Source organism: Castor canadensis, chromosome 7 (genome assembly GCF_047511655.1).
Source record: "Castor canadensis chromosome 7, mCasCan1.hap1v2, whole genome shotgun sequence".
In the NCBI taxonomy this organism is placed as follows: Eukaryota; Metazoa; Chordata; class Mammalia; order Rodentia; family Castoridae; genus Castor; species Castor canadensis.
The window spans coordinates 37,614,970-37,630,367 of record NC_133392.1 but is presented as its reverse complement, the minus strand read 5'-3'; the positions used below and the strand labels follow the sequence as shown (position 1 = coordinate 37,630,367).

The 15,398-nt window shown below is 50.4% G+C and overlaps 2 protein-coding genes across 8 annotated transcripts in view; both read left to right on the top strand.

The window, feature by feature from the left end:
• Exoc6 (exocyst complex component 6) overlaps positions 1 to 3,058 on the top strand; it is a 210,817-nt gene extending 207,759 nt beyond the window's left edge. For all 7 annotated transcript variants that reach the window (XM_074078754.1, XM_074078757.1, XM_074078759.1 and 4 more), the window contains 2 exons: positions 1,264 to 1,376; positions 2,624 to 3,058. In XM_074078754.1, coding sequence (XP_073934855.1) covers positions 1,264 to 1,376; positions 2,624 to 2,756 — 246 coding nt within the window. In that variant the 3' untranslated portion in view covers positions 2,757 to 3,058. The remainder of the gene's footprint in view (positions 1 to 1,263; positions 1,377 to 2,623) is intronic.
• A 144-nt stretch (positions 3,059 to 3,202) lies between these two features.
• Positions 3,203 to 14,126, top strand: Cyp26c1 (cytochrome P450 family 26 subfamily C member 1). The gene is made up of 6 exons (XM_020170187.2): positions 3,203 to 5,598; positions 6,035 to 6,259; positions 6,733 to 7,008; positions 8,198 to 8,353; positions 10,175 to 10,492; positions 12,619 to 14,126. Exons 1-6 carry the CDS (start codon positions 5,395 to 5,397, stop codon positions 12,994 to 12,996), a joined length of 1,557 nt encoding a protein of 518 aa, XP_020025776.2. The 5' UTR covers positions 3,203 to 5,394; the 3' UTR covers positions 12,997 to 14,126.
• The last annotated feature ends 1,272 nt before the right edge of the window (positions 14,127 to 15,398 follow it).

The window sequence follows — 15,398 nt, the reverse complement described above, 5'->3', positions numbered from 1 at the left end:
CCCTTTTCATTTTTAGGCAGTATGTTTTTTACATTGTCTCATTATAGTTTCTGTACCTGTGTATTCACTTTTAGTATGGTCTAGAATGTCATCTTATCAGAAAGTAAATAGGGTGGCTTTTAATAGTTAACATTTCATTATAGCATTTTCTGTCTTTGCAAGAGTCTCTATTAATAGTCGTGAATCAGATGTGAAGAGTCAAACAAGTCCCTTACCTTCCTAAGGAAAAGCTGGATTCTTCTAATATTTCTTTGGGTGGCTTTAATCACCCTAGAAGTTTTATCCATTAGAGTCAGTGGTTCTGCTTGTGTAGCCTGTGAGTAAATACAAATGCTTCCTTCATTTGAAAGCAAAACCAAGAGACCCCTTACTTAAAAAGTAAGTTAAAAAAAAGAAGAAGATATAAAAACTAAAGGAAGTAGCAAGTAAAGCATTTAGCTTTCTGAAACAGTTCAGATGTGGATAGGAAGTTGGTTTTAAATGGCTTAAAGGGGATTAGGGTTTTAAAGTTGGATAAGGAGTTAGGCGCTTTGGTGTAGGCATGGCATTGCTTTTAAAAGATTACTTCCATATTTGACAATGATTCTAACTGGAGTTTATAAAGCAAATAGTCAATTTAAGACACTGCCAAAAACAAGAGGGCTTCTTTTTTTGTTATTGTTGTTTGTTTATACAAAATGATTGCCTAGAGTTAACAGGCTCAATCCAAAGCCCTCCTTTCATAATAATACTGAGGATCTGTCACGAGAGAGAATCCAGCAGAGGTTGTTTAATGCACTTAATTGAGATTATCTGAGTTTTTGGGTTAAATTACTTTAGGAAAGTAAGGGTGCAAACATCTTTGAAAAACAAAGAAAAACCTGTAAGGAAAAAAGGTTCTTTACAAAATCCTTATGTAATTAGTAGCACCAACCCTTATTAATTAAGTACTGACAAAAAAGTGAATAAAGATAAAATCTCTAAACATTAGTTCACATAATTAGCATAATGTAATAATGAAAGGGTTTTCATTATTTCTAATTATATGGAAATGCAATAAAGTTATTAGAAAAGCAACTACTGATAGTTTTGCTAATTTCAAAGAAAAACAATGTAGACTGTTTTGGTATAAAGTATAGTTAATGAAGTTTTAAAGATTAATTTCCTTATTGTGTTCCATCTAAGAAACAATTCATATTAAAATGGACTAAGAATGGCATATACTTAATTTATATATGAGTAAATAATTAAAAGCTGATGTAACGTTTTCCCCATCTTCCTCAGCTCCTTGACCTGTTTATGGTTTGGGATTGGTCTACTTATCTAGCTGATTATGGACAGCCAGCTTCTAAGTACCTTCGTGTGAATCCAAACACAGCCCTTATTCTTTTGGAGAAGTGAGTATATTCTGAAATTTTGTTTGCTGAGCAGTTTTTGTTAGGTTTTTATTCAACAACAAAATGAAGAACTAGATATTTCCATGAAAAGAGAAATATTTAGATGGAGTTTGAAAGCTGATTTCCTTTGTTAAATTTTTTTTGGCTGTACTGGGGTTTAAACTTAGGGCCTCTCACTTGCTAAGAAGGCATTTAACCTCTTGAGCAATGACCTCTTGAGTTCATTTCAATGACCAAAAGATAAGCTTATTTCTTGCCCTTCAGAATTGCTGTTTATATTGATGTGAACAAAACATCTTTCCTATTATATCTTGAATTTTTCAGGTTTAATTGTCCTTATAAATATGTTTACAGAGTGCTAGGGATATAGCTCAGTGGAAGACCACTTGACTAGCATGTACCAGACCCTGGGTTCATCCCCAGCATTGAAAAAAAAAAGTATTGGAGGTATAAGTCAGAACTGGAACCACTTTCCACAAAACAACAAAACAACAACAACAAAACCCCACAGATAGGAACAAATATATCTTATAAAATATGGCCAGGATTTGGAATTTTTGCCACCAGCGTTCTCTAAAACTTGGATTCTTTGCAGGTAGAGAAATATGACTCAGGAAAGTACTGTTGTAAAGCCTGAGGTGGCAGGATGTCCTGGGCGCCTTGTCTTGCTGCACACAGCTGGGGTGTGGCTTTTCCCTCTCAGTATGTGATGGCTTCTCTTCACTCAGTCCTATTTTTGAGTGTCATCATTAAGACTTTCAGTTTTTAAATTAAAATTGTTACTTTGCCACATTGCAAGATATCTGTGAAAGGACATAAAGACCTGTTTAAAATGAATATAAATTTATTTTACAATGTCATGAAACACTACTGCAGCAAAAACATGGCTGTTTTAGAGTTTTAATGCTTTGTTTCTTTTCACCTAGTCTTCCTGTGAATGCAGAGTCCATATAGGATATTTTAGCATACTCTATGGAATGTTAACAGAAAGTAGTATGATATGTGAAAACCTAGATTTACATACTAATGGGAGAATACTATTAGTAGTGCAAAAATGTAAAATAGAGCTGCTAGTTCTTGTGTGGTTTCTATATCTGTACATTTATTAGTACCTGTTCTTTTAAAGTATATCTTTTCAGGTGTAGGTTTAGTGTGAGACAATTCAAAGCATGCCAAAATATCTTGCTTGTGACAGCCTAGCTTTAATTTCCTTTCTTCTAAGCTTCTTCATTCACATATATTTCTAGGATGAAGGATACTAGCAAAAAGAACAATATATTTGCTCAGTTCAGGAAGAATGACCGAGACAAACAGAAGTTGATAGAGACAGTGGTGAAACAGCTGAGAAGTTTGGTGAATGGTATGTCCCAGCACACATAGACTGCACATTGTTTGTACTCGGTAATATCAAATCCATGACTGAGCATTGATCTCTAACAAGCACGGGTCATGATAGAGAATTCAGAATTTGTTTACAGAATTAAAAAATATAGCAGAGAAAACACACTGATGAGGGCTTAAACAAGAAATAGTAACAAGTATCATTTATATGGATTTTTAAATAATTGAATACTATTTTATATATGGAAAACATGACATTAATTTTTTTCAATTTTGGGGGAAAAGGCAAAACTAATATATGAATCAAATAAAAATTGTATATGAAACTGATTGAAAATTTATTTTAAAAACCTATACCTCTACTTATTTCTATTTAAACTTGATGAGCTTCTGTTTTTTCTTCAGTGTATGGTTTTGGAATGCAATCATGTCTGATGGAAGTATTTCATTGTCATTTTTGAACTTTTAGCTTCTATTTTTACCTCAATGTGATTTAAGTAGAGTAAAAAACTTGATTCTGCTGATTCTGAGGGGGAGAAATAATACAAATCTTTAAACCTCCCTGACATCAAACTTAGTGAGAATGTGAGTAATTTGTTGTACTTGGGTGATTTAATTTAATCTTTCAGGATATGAAGAAAAGGGTTTAGTTTCTCTAAAGATGCCATGTTATTCTGCTCATCAGAGTTAATATTTCTATCTCTGTTGCTGGTAGCTGACCCCATTCTAGAAATGTGCTTGCTTTAGTTTTGTTCAAGTTGTAAGAGGCGACGGTGAAGGGGCTAACCACTTCAGGTGCAGCCTCCTAGGCAGACTCGTTCTTTCTACACAGAGGAGCTGTGGCAGGTTGGTGGGTTATGCTATTCAAATACATTTCAGTCACACTATGGGAAAACCAAGTCAGCTGACCGCTGGAAAACCTAAGGCAAATGTGCATTTTCCTTTGTGTAAGTCATGGTGCTTCAAATGGCAGTGTAGATCTGACCCTGACTCCCTGCGTTGCGTTTATGCTGAATACCCATTCCCTTTGCATTTCTGATTTTTGCCTGTAAGACTGTATCTGACTCTGTAAAATAAGTATAAAGAACTATGTTTACATCTCTTGATTTTGTGATGAAATATTAAAAAGTTTGAGCAAGTTGTCAACAATACATTGCTATTTTGTCATGTTAAACTGCTTCCAGTAAAGGAATGGGAGTAGCACCAAAACAAAAAGCCATTTGTTCACCTGACCATCTCTTAAAGCATTTCACATAAAAAAAAATTTCTTGAAAAAGGTGGTGATTCTGCAGGTACAATAAAACCTGGACGTAGGAGAGGACTCCTGAGCCGCCAGCTCTCTTTGAAGGCTGTGGAATGCGGCAGTCCCTTCGCTGCCATACCCAGCCCAACCTTGGGCTGCCTCCCTGCTTTGGCTGAGACATCCCCCACCGCCTGGGGACAGACCCCTGTGATGATCCACGCACCTCACCTAGCACTCCCCCAACGCCCAGGTTGCGCTGTAGGGAGTAGGTGGGGTATGTAGGGGTGGAGGGTATCACAACCCCGGGACGGGACACAAAGCCCAAACCGATGAGAAATTGCCGAGCAGAGCCGGGAGAGAGGGAAAGAAAAAGGGAGAATTCAGTTCTTGAGCCGCGAACCTGTCGCCTGGGGATGTCTGCTTCTCTGGAGCTTTGGGTGAGCATCTCTGTGACGTTTTGGCAGCAGTAAAACTACCATGTCTTGAAGAATCCTTGAAGTGGCAGATCAGAGAACCTGGAGCAGTGTTGGAGAATCTTGGGTCCCAGCTATCCCTTGTGTGTCCTGGGGTGCCAACGCCCAGAAACAGACGGCCCCCCCTCCCCAACTCCAGCCGTTTAACCTTGAAGTGGGGAAGGAAGGAATCTAGAATCTCAGGGTGAGGAATGAGCCAGCAGCTGGGGGATGGGAGGGAAAAAGAGCATTGTAGCGCAAGCCCGTGTCTGCAGCTTGCAGGCTCTGACTCCAAGTCGGGAAGTTCTGGCGCGAATCTGCAGAGTGCGGCCCCCGACTCAGCTGCCACTCCCTACCGCTATCCCCTCACTGATCTGTGAGCGCCACTGACCACAGCCTCCAATCATCACTCTGCGTGGGGCACTTTAAATATGCATAGGCGCGTCATGTCGTGTGAACCGGGATCAGCCCGCAGGGAGGGAGCCTATGTCTTTATAAATGTGTCCAGGGTAGGCGAAGAATGGTTAAACAAGTGGAGGAGGCAGGAGGTGGAGCAGGGGTCTGCAGCCCTGGGGCTTGCAGCTTTAGTTGACAACACCGGTGAGTTGCTTCTCTCTTTACCCTCCCTCGCTGCTTCTGCTCCAGGATCGTGGATCCGAGGAGGCAGGAGTGGCCCGTGGGTCCCAGGCGTCATCGTTCCCAAGGCAGCCGGCACTGGGACAGGCATTTTGTACTGGAATCCAAGCCGGGAAAATGTCCTGAATGTGTTGGCCTCAACGAAGGCATGTTCCTTAAGGGCTCAGGGTCACTCCTGCTTTCCACTGAGCGTGTTTTTAAAGCAGAGGGCTTGTCTGAGGTTCTTAGTTCTTAATCTCGGGCTTGGCCCCCAACCTCCGGGCTCTTTCCGGGACCTAACAGATGAGCTGTGTGTGCTGTTCTTGGGCCCCCTGTACTCGGAGTGACCTAGCCCCGAAGGCTTGTCATGTTTTCCTGGGGTCTAAGCTGCCTGTCGGTGCTGGGGGCGGCGGGCACCGCTCTCCTGTTCGCTGGCCTGCTGCTCAGCCTGGCCCAGCACCTCTGGACCCTCCGCTGGACTCTGAGCCGGGACCGGGCCTCCTCCCTGCCTCTGCCCAAGGGCTCCATGGGCTGGCCCTTCTTCGGTGAAACGCTGCACTGGTTGGTTCAGGTGAGCACATTGTCATTCTCTGCAACCTCATATGGCCCCCTCTCTCTCGGCTCCCAATGCTCCCGGGATTCATAACCTTTCCCGTTACCCTCGCCTTTTGCCTAGCTACTTCCCTCCGTCCCAGGGACCTCACATACAGACTTCTCAGATCAACCTAAACAACGTAGGGATCAACTGAAGGGGACTTAGGCCAGGATTTGAGGAGCCTGGCACCCTATGTCCTGAAAGCAGAGAGTCAGGAAGCCAGGGGCGCTTATGTCCCCATTCTGACCTTAATTTTCTCACCAATGGGTCCAGGAGAATCCACATTCCCATAGCCAGGCCCGCGTGGAACCCTGGGGCAGGAAGTTGTTATGAAGAGGCAGTTGGGAGGCCAGGGCTGGATCCCCAGCTAGGCCCAGAGGCCTAAGCCCTTCAAGCTCCTCCCCACTCGCAGGGCTCGCGCTTCCACAGTTCCCGCCGGGAGCGCTACGGGACAGTGTTCAAGACGCACCTGTTGGGCAGGCCGGTAATCCGCGTGAGCGGTGCAGAGAACGTGCGCACCATCCTGCTGGGCGAGCATCGCCTGGTGCGCAGCCAGTGGCCGCAGAGCGCGCATATCCTGCTAGGTTCGCACACGCTGCTCGGCGCAGTTGGTGAGCCACACCGGCGGCGGCGCAAGGTGAGGGGAAAACCTGGGAAACTTCAAACCCGCGCTCCCTGGCCACCTGCAGTGATTTAGGCCTGGGGCAGGTGTTGGGACACACTGAGCACTCCGCCGAGATCTCTGTCTAGTGAGCAGGTGGCCTTGGGCCAATTGCTTACATTCTCCGGTTTCGAATTATAAAGCCAGGGCAGAGCTAAAAGTTCTTTTATTTCTGATCTTCTGTGACTGTAATACTTGAAGCACTAGAGACTCGGACCTAGTAGTGTTCAGGGAAGACTTAGCGGAGGAGGTGGCCGCTGGAGTATGGATGGATGGGAGGGTCTGGGTACACCATAGCAAAATTAGAGGGAATGGAGAGAGCAAACCCAGCAAGCTTAGGTGAGGGTCGCTTAGAAGACGAGAAAGAGACCGGACTTGGCCTTCTGGCTCCAGATCACCGAGCGGAGGAGGCCAGGCTCCGCCAGCGCTGACACGCGCGCCCACTGCAGGTCCTGGCGCGAGTGTTCAGCCGCACAGCGCTGGAGCGCTACGTGCCGCGCCTGCAGGGGGCGCTGCGGCGTGAGGTGCGCTCCTGGTGCGCGGTCCGCGGACCAGTGGCAGTATACCAGGCAGCCAAGGCGTTCACCTTCCGCATGGCCGCGCGCATCCTACTGGGTCTGCGGCTGGATGAGGCGCGTTGCGCCGAGCTGGCGCGGACCTTCGAGCAGCTGGTGGAGAACCTCTTCTCGCTGCCCTTGGACGTGCCATTCAGCGGCCTGCGTAAGGTACTGCTGCCCCAGCCCCCACTCCTGGGGCCCCATGGCTCGAGGATGGGGTTCGGGGGAGTCTCCCAGACCGAGACAGGATGCCCTCGGCACACCCCGGGGGCCACCTCAGCTGCGAGACTGAGGCGCGGCCAGCGTGGGGAGGGGGCGTTGAGTGATGGGTGCCAGGGCTGCTTCCGATCTGACCTGTTGTGCCACCTGGGGTGGACCACACGCGCTCTCTAGAACGCGCACCAGCCAGTGCGCGGCCTTCTTGAGTGTCGGCCTCAGTGGCGGCGTCCAGCCAGTTTGTCCGTCCCCTCCCCAGAGCGGCACCTCCGGCTGGGTCTCCAGCAGCTTTCCACAGCCATCCATACTTCGCTCGAGGGCCTCGAACACGTCCTGACCCAGCCCGGCCCTGTCCCTCGTCCGAGGGAGGTTGGCGCCGGCTCCCCCGCCCCCCCGCCCGGCGCCCTCTGATTTCCGGATCGCAGAACCGAGGCCTCTTCAGGCTTCGGAGGGAAGGGCGGAGCCTGGAGAGCAGCGTAGAGACCCCATCTGCCTTCCCTCTCCCTGTGCCCCGGGGCTTCTTACTGTGCTGATTCTGGTTTTCAGTCACCTGAATAAAAAGAATAGATATGTATGTGGTGCGTAGATCACCCTCACCTTGGATATACATTTTCTGATTTAATACTGGAAGCCTGCAAAGTGTTATTACAGAGAGTAGGGACAAAGACGGGATGTGAACCCAGTACTTCTGGTTACAAAACTCTAGTGCTCAGTTTCCATTTCTCCCCAGGGGGATGTGTTTGCAGTACTTGCTCCCTGAACTCTAGAGGGGCTTCCCAGCCCTCTTACCTACCCCCTTACAGAGGGTACCTTGTGCCTCACCCAGAGCCTGGGCAATGGGTTGACTCCATCTTGACTGGGCTGTGTGTTAGGGTGGGCACTAAAGCAGGCACTTGACCCCTCTGAGCCTCCGTCCTCCCTCAGGATGAGAGTAACTGTGTGCCTTGCCCAGAGGTGGTTGGTGATGTTTGCAGACAGCAAATTCCTGACCATTTATTGAGCCCTACTATGTGCCAGGCATAGAGCTAAACTGAGACTAGCAGCAGGCTCCAGCCTGTGTTGTTCTGAGAAGGTTTCTACTAGTGGCCAAGCCTGGCCCCCAGCCTTCCTGGCCTACTTGCCTTCTCTCCCTGTGCATCAGGGCATCCGGGCCAGGGACCAGTTGCATCGGCACCTGGAGGAGGCCATTTCAGAGAAGCTTCGGGAAGATCAGGCAGCAGAGCCAGGAGATGCCCTCAACCTGATCATTCACAGCGCTAGGGAGCTGGGCCATGAGCTCTCAGTGCAAGAGCTGAAGGTAGGTGGAGGCCACTGTTTCTCCCCTCTTTTCTTCCCCAGCAGGTCTGGCCACATCCTCTACATCCCTGGCCACATGATATTTGGCACCATTTTGAGACTCAGGCACACCGATCAGGGTAAGAGGAAGAGGAGGCCTAGGTTCTAGTCATGACTCAGCCACACCCACTAGCTTGGTAACCTTGGGCTGGTAGCACCCTTCTAGCTGCTTGGAATTCTAAGCCTATCCTTACAGGTCTGGCCCCCAACAGCTCTGCTCCTCACCCCTCTCATCCTCCTTCTCCTGTGCCTTTGTCTGAGCCTGGGAAGCTCTCCTATTTTTTTCTCACCAATTTGAAGGATCAGACTACATTATCAAGGCCCTTCCTTTTTCTCCTGAAATCAACACTCTCCCTGGGCACCTCATACCTCTGCCTGCCAGTTTTGCTGCTGCAAGCTCTCCTGCAGAATTAGGACTCCTCCCCATTCCCATGTGGACACAAAGCACAGGCAGTGGAAGGAAGAAAGGAGCCCTGGGACGGCCAGAGCTGCTCCTGAGCCCAGAGGAATTGAGAAGTGCAGATCAGGGCAAAGTTAGCAATGGGAAGACCCCAGTCTTCTGTAAGCAGTTCCCATGCTTTGTCTGGACCTCAGTTTCTCCACTTTCCACCAGCCAGCCCCTGGAGCTCAGCCTTGGTTTCATCTCTGTGAATGGGACTAATGATCTCCATTCTGACTCCAGGCTGGAAAGTCGTCAAAGGGTTCAGAAGAGAATGAGCAATGGGCTAGGAGTCTTGGAGATGGGGGGCTGTGACGGTTCTGGGCTGTGAAGGGAAGGGGATGGAAAGAAGTGGATGGTCTCTCTGCCTTGACAAAACTGGGAGGGAGTGATGGCACTCTTCAGTTCTGGCCTGGGCATCAGAGGAAGGCCAGGCTGGCTGAAGAGGATGTTTGGGCTACGGGGTCTCCATCCCAGTCTCCCATTTTGTCCAAGTCAGGTCCTGGAGTTAACCTCCAGCCAGGTCAGTATTGATTTCCACAAATACTATCATGCTCCTCTTCCGTCCCAGATTCTGTGCTGGAACATGAAATGCCTCGAGGTAGAGGAGGAAGGGGACGGTGCACATTTTCTAGGATCACAGAATCAGCATGTAAACACCACCACCGGTTGCCCGGAAGAAAGAAACTGGATGTAGGTAGGGCAGAGGCAGGCCGAGAACTGAGGCCTGGAGGATGTCCTTCCTGGGCAAAGCAGTCCAGGAAGAGATTTAGTGACACTGGGACCAATCCAGTAAGCAAGAAGATGGAGATGATGCCGGTTGCGGTGCGTGGCTGGCGCTGCTCCTGCTGGTGCTCTGTTCCACCGCAGTCATTGTCAGGACGCCCGCGTGCGTTGCGGGAAGCATCCTCGGGAGACCTAGAGCACTAGACTCCCGAGCCTGGCTACTGGGAATGCTAGCCGTAGGGACCTGCGCACCACTCGGAGCCTCAGTTTCCTCCCTGTAAAACAAAAGTAGTGATTGTGGCCTAACAAGTGAGGCACAAGGTGAGAATCCAATGAGCTAATATGCTCAAAGCACTAAGCACACAGAGTAAGTTCCCAGCATTGGCTTTGGGAACTCTCCCAAGGTTTGGCTAGAACCTGACTTTTCTCTTTTTCTACGTGACTTTGCTAAGTGACAGACTTGGGTTTTAACCAATTTCTGGAGCCACGCACAGAGCCGCCATGGTAGCACATCCTGGCTCCCTGGCCTTACCTAGCAAATAGTAAGCTTGGGTCCTTGGCGCTCCACAGTGGGGCCACTACGAAGACTCAGCGCCGCCCGCCCGGGCTGTCTTGCAGGAGTCGGCTGTGGAGCTCCTCTTCGCCGCCTTCTTCACCACGGCCAGCGCCAGCACGTCCCTCATCCTGCTGCTACTGCAGCACCCGGCGACCATCGCCAGGATCCAGCAGGAGCTGGCGGCGCAGGGGCTGGGACGCGCGTGCGGTTGCGCTCCAGGGGCCGCGGGGCCCCGGCCGGATTGCGGCTGCGAGCCTGACCTCAGCCTGGCGGTGCTGGGCCGTCTGCGCTACGTGGATTGCGTAGTGAAGGAGGTGCTGCGCCTCCTACCGCCAGTGTCCGGCGGCTACCGCACAGCGCTGCGCACCTTCGAGCTCGACGTAAGTGCGCTGCGCCCGCCCCGCCGCCGGCCTCCAGCGGCCTGCCGCTGTGACCCGGGGTGGGAGGAGGGTGGGGAGATTAGCTTGGCCAGGTCTCCCCTTCCCTTCCCATCTCTTTGGCATCCTCTGCTTTTCAGCCTGTAAAATGGGCTGACTCTACCCCCCCCCCCGTAGAGGAATGGAAAGCCCGGCTCCTGCCCGAAAGGTTAGGAATTTTGTATATTTCAGCTTTCGTCACTGATCCAGGTAGGTCAACTCTAAATTAGAGCCCAGTTTTAGAATAAAAACGTACTCTTTGCACAGCCAGTGAGTGTGGATGGGGAGCCAGGACAGTACCCCACTCCTCTGGCTTCCTGACAAGATCAAAGACCAACCATTGTTACCTGTCCGGGGCTGCATCCAAGGAAGCACAGCAATTTAAATACAGGGTAGAATCTGTTAATGGTCTCTTCGGGCTGCCCTGAGCTGGCAAGGTTAAGGTCCAGGCCTGACTCCATCTCTGAATGACCTGGGACAGTTCTCTCTTCACTCTGAGCCCAGAGTTTACTCTCTAGAAGGAAGCTGTCTTGGTCTTTGCCAGCTCTTCTACTCTACGTGCGGCCGGTGAAGTGGCAGCATTGGGGATTGGCTCCTTCACACTGACAAATTTGAGGGCGTTTGCCTGAAATGATGTCGTTGCAGTCCCCGGAGCACTAAGCTCAGTGGCTAGGTGGATCCAGACAAAGAGTGTGTACGTGGAGGGAGAGGGGGCTGGGGACCCAGCTCAGTGGTAGAACGTTTGTCTAGCACGTGCAAGGCTCTGGATTCGATCACCAGCATCCTCCCCACCAAAAAAAAAAAAAAAAGAGTGGGCACCACCTTTGCCAGTGAACATCCATGTGCATTGCATTGGGAGAGGAGGGACATTAAAGAGATGGGATTCTGCCCAGGAGGAGCTCCATGCAGAAAGGAAGGGAACCTGAACCCACAGCTTCATTGCAAACGGTGAAGAGTGGTCTCTAGTGCTGGGTGACACCAAAACTTTAGTTGCGGGTGGAGCAGTGATGGGTTAGAATGAGGAGAGTGCCACAGAGAGGAAACAGCCCAGACAAGATGGGTGTTGAAACGTGTTATGGAGGCTGAATCTCAGAAATCACATTTCATTCTTCACAAACTGCTGAAGGACCTTAGGAAACAGGGAAACAAGCAAAGGACCAGGAACGTTCCCTGGGGAGGGTAGGCAGAGGACAGGGAAGAGCTTTGACATCCTCCAGTGGAGAGATGGGGAAAAGGAGGACTAGAGAGCATTCCTCAGCTTATTCCAACATGTGCTGTCCCCTTAGGGAGACTCATAGCAGTAGTGAACCTCCATCCTGAGGGCATTAAATGAGCCCAGCAGTGCAGTGGAGGTGCTGGAAGACATCAAAAAGGAGCATGGGCCGGTGGCTCACGCCTGTTTAAAAAAAAAAAAAAGAGCATGGGGCTGGGGTAGAGCGCTTGCTTGGCATGAGTGAGGCCCTGGGTTTTCCATCCCCAGCAACACACACACCCACATCCACACCTCCCAGAATGGTGGGGGTAGGTAAAGGGAACAGGAAAGCCGCCTCGGAACATTACGAACTCCCCAGTTTCTCATGTGTGTGTACCAGATCTGAACATTATTGTCCAGCGGTGAGTAGGAAAGACAGCAAGTTTTCAATTAAACTCAAAGAAGAGCTTTATAGCTGAATTACTAGTCCCTGTCATATGAGTCGTTGTTCCAGCTCAGGCAGCTGGTAGGTACAGACTACTGGTCTCCAGACCCGATGTCAGAAGAAAGAAAGACAAAGGGAACATAAACAACAGACCCCCATCTACTGAACATTAATATGCACCAGACCCTCTTCCGAATTCTCCCAACAAAGTGAGCATTTTTATTCTCATTGTATCAATTAAGAAACTGAGGCTCAGACAGATCGAATGTCTCTTCCACGCTCACCAGCAAAGGGGCTGAAATAGGAACGCAGGTCTTTCTCCGGGCTTCCGGTTAGTTACGCGTTCCTACCGGCTTTTACAAACCTGTTTGGCGCATCCATCCGGAGTGAAGGGTTGGTTCAGGCCATTGCGGGGTGCTTGGTGATAAACTTGGTTCCCTCGCCTCCTCGCAGGGCTACCAGATTCCCAAAGGCTGGAGTGTGATGTATAGCATTCGGGACACGCACGAGACTGCCGCGGTGTACCATAGTCCGCCCGAGGGCTTCGACCCCGAGCGCTTTGGCGCCGGGCGTGAAGATGCGCAGGGCGCCTCTGGCCGCTTCCATTACATCCCGTTCGGAGGCGGTGCGCGCAGCTGCCTCGGCCAGGAGTTAGCACAAGCTGTGCTGCAGCTGCTAGCTGTGGAGCTAGTGCGCACCGCGCGCTGGGAGCTGGCCACGCCCGCCTTCCCCGCCATGCAGACGGTGCCCATCGTTCACCCGGTGGACGGGCTGCGACTCTTCTTCCACTCGCTCGCGCCCTCGGCCGCGGAGGATGGGCTACACCTCTGATTTGCTGTGGTGCCAAGACTCGGCTTGCCCGGTGGCAGCGGCGCACGCACAGCGCCACCCATCTGCGGCGCCCGGTGCCGCGCGATCACCCAGTCACGGACTCAACAAAAGTTGCGGGAACGCGGCTACGTACAAGCCAGTCACCGCGCCAGAGAAGCGCCCCGGCCAGTGGGAAGGTGACTCCTGCACTCCACACCTTAAAGAAGGAAAGGTCGTGGGCCAAGCCCCTTAAAGACTTCCCAAGATCCCAAAGCAGGAATGGAGAGAACTGATCTGCATCAGATGCTACCCGACTTCATCTCGTCGCAGTCCCATCGGGCGTAGGGATCGAGCGCCCTGGTGTGTTGGAGCGGGTAGGGTATTGCACCTATCGGATGGTCCCAGAGACCCTGCGCATGAGGTGGGACCTGCAACCTTTGCTAGGAAGCCGAACACCAGGGCGTGTCCCTGGCCTTACTTTGGGCCATAAGACACACATTCTAGTGCCTTGGCCATTCTGCCCATTTTGGCGTAAACTCAGAACTGTGGGCGCTTCCAGGGCTCTAACCAGTTCAAACATCACCAGATTCTGCTGGAGACTTCTTAAAAGAAAAATTCCTACTGCAAGAACGCATTTAATCTTCCCATTTATACAGGGGAGAATATGCACACAGAAATGTCTGGTTCATGCGAGGTTGATTGAGACATAATTCCTTCATGGAGAATGAGATCATCAGAGAGGTTTGGAATATTTGTACCCAAAACAGGAAGGCTAAGAAATAACATTCCCTCCAGCAGCTGAGCAAGGAGGCTAGGGCTTAGCTCGGCAGCTGCTCCCTGGTGGAGGGTGAGGAAGGCCCACAAGGACCCACCTGGAAGACCCACCCCAGCATACACCCAGCCCCAGTCCGTGAATTTAACTCCTGACCATGGTCTTGGACGCTGGGCTTCACATTATCTCCACAATAGCTTGCTGCAGAAACGTCTGGGTTTACTGCTTCAGTATCCTCTATTGCAGAGGAGACATTGACCACCAAAGAGACCAGTGACGTCCCGGAAGAGCCAGTAGTAGGCTACATGACTCCTAAGGCCAGTAACCTCTTCCACCCCCCTCCTTCATCACTTATCCCCTCTGCCCCACACTCTGAACCGCTGCCACCTTGACGGCCTTAGCCCTCTTGCCTTTTCACAGTCATCCCTATGGCCTTCCCGATCCAAAGGTGCCCCCCCCCCCCCCCCCCCGCCACACACAGTCAAAGCCAAAAGCCTCCTCCATCACTCCCACAGCCCCGTTCAACCTGCCACCCATTTTCCCACAGGCCTGGGCAGCTGGACAGGACTGGTAAGCCAGAGAAGTTGACACCCAGGCCTGAGCTGACCCCATTGTGAACCAGGAGACCAGTGCCCTCCTGAGCTTATGCTTAAGGTGGCTCCTGGGGTCTGAAGGCAATGGGGGACACAGCAGGCACAGAGTTGGCAGCTCAGGACCTCAGGGGCCCTTCTGAGTGAGGCTGCCGTGACATAGCCCTCATTCGGGGTAATTCATCACCCATGCCTGGTCATAGGTTGGGGGCCAGGCCGAGCTCAGCAGGCGCCAGAGGCAGCAAAGGTGGCAGAATGCAGGCCTCCTCTCAGAGTGCTCTTGAAAACACTGAGGACATTCAGGTCTGTGAGGCACTGGTCTGGGTGCAGAAGCAAAGGACCCTGCTTCAAGGTCGATTCTGATTTGTAGAGAAAAGAGAAATATGGAAGGGGCCTTTCAGAAGCTGGACAGTCAGCCGGCTCCAAGAGACTTGGTTTACCTCTCTGGGGTCTGGAGTAACTGTAAGCTAGTAGGGATGTCTCCAGATTTCCTCTAATTTCCCATGGCTACATCATGTTAGTAATTTCAGCGAACATGTGTGCTCCTGTTTTAGTAGTCCCAAGTTCTCGAGGAAGACCCAGATGTAGTTCTTGCCCTCCTGGACTTTTAATATGCTCATAGGGGGAGTCAGACAATGAATAAACAAGCAAACAAAAAGAGCAAGAATCGTCCAGTGGTTGATAAACTCTGTAAAAAAAATAATAAAACGGGCCCTTAACAGAGTGCCTGGGGCAAAGTTCGGCAGGATGGGTGGGAAAACCTCTTTGAGGAGGAGACATTAGATTTTGGAAGGAACCAATCTGCGGTTTGGGGGGTGGAGGTTGGAGAAGAGCGCCTGGACAGAGTGAACTGCAGGTGTGAAACCCTGAGACCTGAATGAGAGTTGGGGTAAGCAAGAGGGGTCTGAAGCGAGAAGGTGGAGGGGTGTTCGACTGGCTTCCTAGTTACCTGACTTGGTCCCTTTGGTCTTCACCCCTCCACACAAGCAAACAACAATCAAAAAAAAAAAAAAAAAAAACTCACCACCCATCCCTTCGCAATAGGAAGGCTGTTTTGTAAA